General features: G+C 44.9%; 1 protein-coding gene across 1 annotated transcript in view; it reads left to right on the top strand.

Moving 5' to 3' along the window:
• MEI1 (meiosis inhibitor 1) overlaps positions 1–6,647 on the top strand; it is a 120,692-nt gene that overhangs the window by 50,571 nt on the left and 63,474 nt on the right. The window contains exons 12-15 of the mRNA XM_011978757.1: positions 859–973; positions 2,415–2,506; positions 3,325–3,466; positions 5,869–5,980. Coding sequence (XP_011834147.1) covers positions 859–973; positions 2,415–2,506; positions 3,325–3,466; positions 5,869–5,980 — 461 coding nt within the window. The remainder of the gene's footprint in view (positions 1–858; positions 974–2,414; positions 2,507–3,324; positions 3,467–5,868; positions 5,981–6,647) is intronic.

The raw sequence follows: 6,647 nt of genomic DNA, 5'->3' as shown, positions 1-6,647 counted from the left end.
ACTGCAGTCTGGCCTGGGTGACAGAGTGAGACTCCATCTCTGGATCTTAGTAACATTTACCTATTGATCCTGGTTTTCCTCATTGAGTTAACAAAGTTTGATCCCTCTTCCCCAGGAGAGCTTGTTACTTAATGGAAAACAGTGGTGGTTACTCTCTTGATGTACGTTCAATTCTAGGTAGTGCTTCTTTCACCAGCAAGCTCTCCTCTGTGAGAAAACTTTGTATCCTTAATAGCAATAATAGACACAGCTGACATTTATAAGGACTTATGTATTAAGCATCATGCTAAGTGTTTGGCATACATTATTGAATTTGATCCCCATGATAAGGCTATGAGGAAAGCACTATTAAGCCTCATTTGATAGATGAGGAAATTGATGGTTAGAGAGGTCAAGGACTGTACAAGAAGTTGTGCAGCTAGATAAGCATTGAAGTAAGGATTTTTTTGAGACAAGGTCTTGTTCTGTCACCCAGGCTGGAGTGCAGCGGTGTGATCACGGCTCACTGCAGCTTCTACCTTCTTGGGCTCAGGTGATCCTCCCACCTCTGCCTCTTGAGTAACTGAAACTATAGGTGTGTGCCACCACACTCGGCTAATTTTTTGTAGAGACTGGGTTTCACCATGTTGCCCAGGCTGGTCTCCATCTGCTGGGCTCAAGACATCTATTCATCTCAGTCTCCCAAAGTGCTGGAATTACAGGCGTGAGCCACCATGCCTGGCCTGGAGTAAGGATTTTTATCAGATTAAAATCCATGTTCTGATCCAACCGCACTGCCTCTTGTTGCCTAAAAACCTGGGGTTATCTTGGGAATACCCTTGCCTTACCATGAACCTACTTTTGTCTCTCTGGATGCAGGAAGGACCATCAGAGTGCTCCACCTGTGCAGTATCGGGAACTGCAGTCTTTGCTAGAAGCCATGCTAAACCGGTGTGCGGAGTTTTCCCAGACCTTGCTGAACAGGAGGCCCCTGGTCAGTGTACTGCAGCCTGCTGCTTCTGAAGATCATGCTGCAATGTGTTTTTAGAAAGATAATTAGTATATTCCCTTACTTTTGTATGCTATTTCATGGCTTTTTCTCATGCACACATGGCTACTATGAGGCTTAAGGATTATTATTCCCATTTTTACAGATGGGGAAACTAAAGCCACGAGGGTTAAATAATTTTTCTCCAAGGTCTATAACTAGAAAGTACCTAAGCCTAGATACTAAATTCCAGGGTGTTTTTACCCCAGTCTATTACATACATTCTCCGTTTATATCATATAAGCAGACAGAGTAAACATACTCACAAAATTATTTAAGTCTGGATTCACTAGAGTCTTAGAATCTGAACCATATACAATGTGTTGTAGTTGCTGACTTTTAATAGCCTGTAGACTTAAGATATCAGGTAAGACACTGTCAGTGTGAATGTTGATTGTGTCTTTCAGGATTAACTTTGGAAACTAAGCTCTTTACACCTGATGGAGTGGAGATTGTCTTGTGTTTTAGAGCAACTAACAGGGCCATTACAGTCAAGCTAATGCCCACTAGCCTGTGACAGCTTTCTGCATATAATAGACCAATAGCCATTCCTGCGGTTCAGAGAGACTGTTGGTTAAGGTCCCTCCAACACTGCTACCATTTTTTTTTTTTTTTTGAGACAGAGTCTCACTCTGTGGCCCCACTCTGGAGTGCAGTGGCACGATCTTGACTCACTGCAACCTCCGCCTCCCGGGTTCCAGCGATTCTCCTGCCTCAGCCTCCCGAGTAGCTGGGATTACAGGCATGCACCACCACACCTGGCTAATTTTTGTATTTTTAGTAGAGACGGGGTTTCACGATGTTGGCTTGGCTGGTCTCGAACTCCTGACCACCTCGGCCTCCTAAAGTCCTGGGATTACAGGCATGATCCACCGCACTAGGCCCCTGCTACCAGTTTTTTTTTTTTTTTTTTTTTTGAGATGGAATCTTGCTCTTGTTGCCCAGGCTGGAGTGCAGTGGTGTGATCTCGGCTCACTGCAACATTTGCCTCCGGGGTTCAAGCAATTCTCCTGCCACAGCCACCCTAGTAGATGGGACTACAGGTGCCTGCCACCATGCCTGGCTAATTTTTTTTTTTTTTTTGTATTTTTAGTAGAGACGGAGTTTCACCATGTTAGCCAGAATGGTCTCGATCTCCTGACCTTGTGATCTGCCCGCCTTGGACTCCCAAAGTGCTGGGATTACAAGCGTGAGCCACCACGCCCAGCTTTGCCACGATTTTTTAAAGGAGCTATTTGCAAGGATATAGCCAAGATCTCTTGGAAAGTTAGGTGTACAGGAATGTCAGACTGCAGTGTGAGAAGAAGAGGTCTACAGTCATCCAAGCATAGACTGAGACACAGCATATACTTGATCACTAGGTTCCTCTCTCTCCTTCCCACCTCAGGGCCATGCCTCCAGTAGAGATTCAGAGAAAGCCATTCTTCAAAGGGGAAAGTTCCTCCTGAGCACTCTGGAGGGATTTAGAAGTGCCTGCAGGTGAGGAGCCCTCTGTGGTATGAAGTAATAGCATGGAAGGTAGGTGTGGAAGGGATTCAGACAATGGGTGAAGTTCTAGAGGCAATACTTGATTTCTGATACTCTGCTGTATGGCAAAGAGGATTTTGGCTGGGGTAGGATTTGCGGGGGTGTGGAGGAGGCTTGAGGGCAGGCAGCTAGGGGTAGGACCTTTCTAAAGATTCCTTCCTCATGGAGTTTTGCTACTGTGCCATGAGGTTGTGTCTTATTCACCTTTGCTCCCCACCACCCCCCAACTAGCCTAGCACTATAAGTATTCACTGAATGGTTGTTGAATTAATTCAGTTTACATTAACAAATGTTTGTTGTATCTACTGTGTGCCATGCCTGATGCTAGACAGTGGGGCTGGAAAAAAAAGTCAGAATGACTCCTGCCCGCAAGGAGCTCACAGTCTCTTGGGGAAGAGATGCTTTTTTATATACGTGTGGGATTTGTTAGGTTTTCAAGAACCTGGGGAAGGTATTCCAGATGGAGAGAGCAGCATATTTAAAGGCAAATGAATGGGAAATAGCAAATAGCATAGCATATTCAGGGAAGTACACACAGTGGGGTGGAAGTACACATAGTTGGGGGAGGGGGAGGAAGCAAGAATCTGGAGATGTAGCCAGGGATCAAGTCCTCTCCTCATTGTGGTCTATTGAACTTTCTCCTGATCTGATAATAGAGATACTTTCCCTGGACCCTGAGCACAGGCACTCCCCGCCACCCCCCAGGAGGGTGTTTGTAATCTTTAGGTTGCATAGGTGGTAGTGGATATACTCACACATTGATTTCTTAGGTTGGCTATAGAATTCCAGAGTGAGCCTTCAGCCCAGGAGAATCCATTCACAGCTCCCAGCGCCAAGAAGGAAGACACCTTGGAGGCCTTCTCAGAATTTCTTCTCTGTGCCTGTGACTCGCTGTGTATCCCTATGGTGATGGTGCGTTCTCCTGAGCCATGGGCAGCATGAAGCTTGGGGCAGAGAGGAATGTGCAGGCGAGCCAGGCTCAGAGGCATAAGGCAGTGACTGCTCAAAGGAACTCTCTGGGGGCCTCAGCAGTGCGATTCTTGCTGCTACCTTTCCTTTGTTCTAAAAATAAAATGTAGTGTTTCATTATGAAACTAACAGGTTCCTCTTAAGAAAAAATAGAAAGCAGTAATAATAAAATAATAAGTTGGTAAGTTTATGGAGCAATAAGTGCCTAATATTCACTGCCGGATTTAGTTCTCCCAATGGCCCTAGGAGATGGATGCTATAATTTGCCCTAATTTACAGATAAAGTTGTCATATTTCTTTTTTTTTTTTTTTTTTTGAGACGGAGTCTCGCTCTGTCGCCCAGGCTGGAGTGCAGCGGCTGGATCTAAGCTCACTGCAAGCTCCGCCTCCCGGGTTTACGCCATTCTCCTGCCTCAGCCTCCCGAGTAGCTGGGACTACAGGCCCCCGCCACCTCGCCTGGCTAGTTTTTTGTATTTTTAGTAGAGACGGGGTTTCACTGTGTTAGCCAGGATGGTCTCGATCTCCTGACCTCGTGATCCGCCTGTCTCGGCCTCCCAAAGTGCTGGGATTACAGGCTTGAGCCACTGCGCCCGGCCAGGTTGTCATATTTCTATAGTTATAAAGCAAGCCCATAATGGTGCTGAGATTGAACCTATTACTTCAGGTCCCCTAGCTCTTCTTGTGTCTTTAATAATGAGCAGCAGTGAATGTCTGTTATCCAAGTGTTAATAAGGAACATGTATGTGTGTTCTGTAAAATGAGAGATGACCACTCTGAAGAGAGGCTTGATCCTGAAGAGCTTCATTCTGAATTGACCTGAGGTTGATGGTGGGAAGAGCAGGGCCAAGAGCTGCTGACTCTGGGTAACCTTGGATGAATCCTCTCCTGCTTGAGGTTTGGGCATCCTGTGAGCCTGTGAGGAGTACCTGTTAGTCAGGAAAGGGCAACTCCTAACCATCTACTGGGAACAGTAGGTGGCAGCAGGGAGGCACCTCTGGCTCTGCACGAGTGAGGTTCTCTTCCTTGAAGAAGCCATTAAGCTGGAGTCTGCAGGAGGTAGTGGTCAGGAACCCTGGACTGTGGCCCTGACTTAACCCACTAACAGTAAGACTTGGGCAACTCATGGCAGTTTACTAACCTGCCCTGCCTTCCTCCTAGATTTTTGAAGTGTTAGAGCTAAATCTAGAAGATCATAGAATTATTGTATTATTCCTTCTTTCTACTTTTCTGTATTTTACACATTTTCTTTAAAGAGCATATATTACTTTTATAATAATAAAAACCAAACTTGCTCTAAAAATGAAAGGAAAGGTGTCAACAAGAACAATGCCTCTGAGGACCCAGCTGTTTACAGAAAGGGAATTGAGACTCAGGGAAGGGAGGAGGTGACTGACTACCCAGGGGCACATTGTGGTGGCTATGTACAGAGCCTGAACTAGAACCCTGTTGTTTTTTTTTTTTTCCTAATTCAGAGCTGTGTCTACCACATAAGACTGCCTCATGACTCTTGGAGAATTACCTGAAGGCTGGTCTGAGTGCAATGGTATTTACAACTAATTGATCACAACCAGTTACAGATTTCTTTGTTTCTTCTTCATTCCCCCTGCTTTACTTGACCAGCCTTAAAAATAATAATAACAGGCCAGGTGCAGTGGCTCATGCCTGTAATTCCAGCACTTTGGGAGGCTGAGGCGGGTGGATCACTTGAAGTCAGGAATTTAAGACCAGCCTGGCCAACATGGCGAAACCCCGTCTCTACTAAAAATACAAAAATTAGCCGGGCATGGTGGTGCGTGCCTGTAATCCCAGCTGCCCAGGAGCATGAGCAGGCTAATCGCTTGAACCTGAGAGGCAGAGGTTTCAGTGAGCCAAGATCGCACCACTGATCTTCAGCCTGGGTGACAGAGACTCCATCTCAAAAAACAAAAAACAAACAAACAAAAAACAACGCCCCCCCCAAAAATAACAAATATGAAGGCAGCTTATTAACTATATTATTATTATTACTATAGTAATAGAAACATGAGAGTCACTCTGCATTATGGTTTAGAAAGCAGTTTTTATGCACCAGACCACATTTGTTTCTGGGAGGGATATCTTGTTATTCTCATTTTAGTCTTTTGGGAACAGAGGCCCAAAGAGATAAAGTATCTAGTGCAATCTATTAGGTGATCCAAGCCTTAGATGTAGGTTTGGACTTTAAGTTCCCTAGCTTTTCTTGTGTCTTTCAAGTGAAAGGAGTTAATCTACTGTTGCTAGATTTGATGAGAGTTTTCTCTGATGCCTTTTCTTCTTCAGAGACTCAATCCTGGTGGGCTATGTTCTCTCTCCTGGTTCTTTGCAGAGACATTTGGAGCAGACCACCCACCCAGCTTTGATGGAAGTTTTCCTCTCAATTCTACACAGCCTCTTTGTCATCGTTCCCCACATGAAGGAGAAGTTTTCCAAGAAGCTTGGTAGGCAGTAGGCAAATGTGGAGGTTGGGAGAGAGGCAAGCACCTTAGGCAGTGCTCAGAGAGTATTCAAAGAGAGCATAAGTTGTGGGTGCACATTTACTAATTCATTCAGAATCTGTATCCTCTGTCCACTGTTGAGTGAAAGGAAGTAACAGGCAGCAATCAAAAGTCATTAAAGGGGCTGGGTGTGGTAGCTCATGCCTGTAATCCCAGTGCTTCAGGAGACCCAGATGGGAGGATCACCTGAGGCTAGGAGTTTGAGACCAGCTTGGACAATACAGTGAGACCCCATCTCTACAAAAAGATTAAAGAAAAATTAGCTGAGAGTTTTTAGTAATGTTAGTGACTAGTTGTTAATAATAACTAACAATTAAGTTCTTACAGTATGTGAGACACTGTTTTAAGTGCTTTGCATGTATGGACTCATTTAGTCCTCAGAAAAACCCTAGGAATTTTCTATTATGATTATACTCATTCTACTGATAAGCAAACTGAATCTCAGAGAGGTTAAGTAACTTGCCTAAGGTCACACTATAAGTGGTATGCCCAGGATTCAAACCCAGGGAATCTGGCTGTAGAATATGCTTTCTTTTCTTTTCTTTTCTTTTTTCTGAGATGGAGTCTTGCCCTGTCGCCCAGGCTGGAGTGCAGTGGCACGAACTCGGCT

The sequence above is a fragment of the Mandrillus leucophaeus genome, unplaced genomic scaffold (assembly GCF_000951045.1).
Source record: "Mandrillus leucophaeus isolate KB7577 unplaced genomic scaffold, Mleu.le_1.0 Scaffold2, whole genome shotgun sequence".
Classification (NCBI taxonomy): domain Eukaryota; kingdom Metazoa; phylum Chordata; class Mammalia; order Primates; family Cercopithecidae; genus Mandrillus; species Mandrillus leucophaeus.
This window is presented reverse-complemented; position numbering and strand designations above follow the sequence as displayed.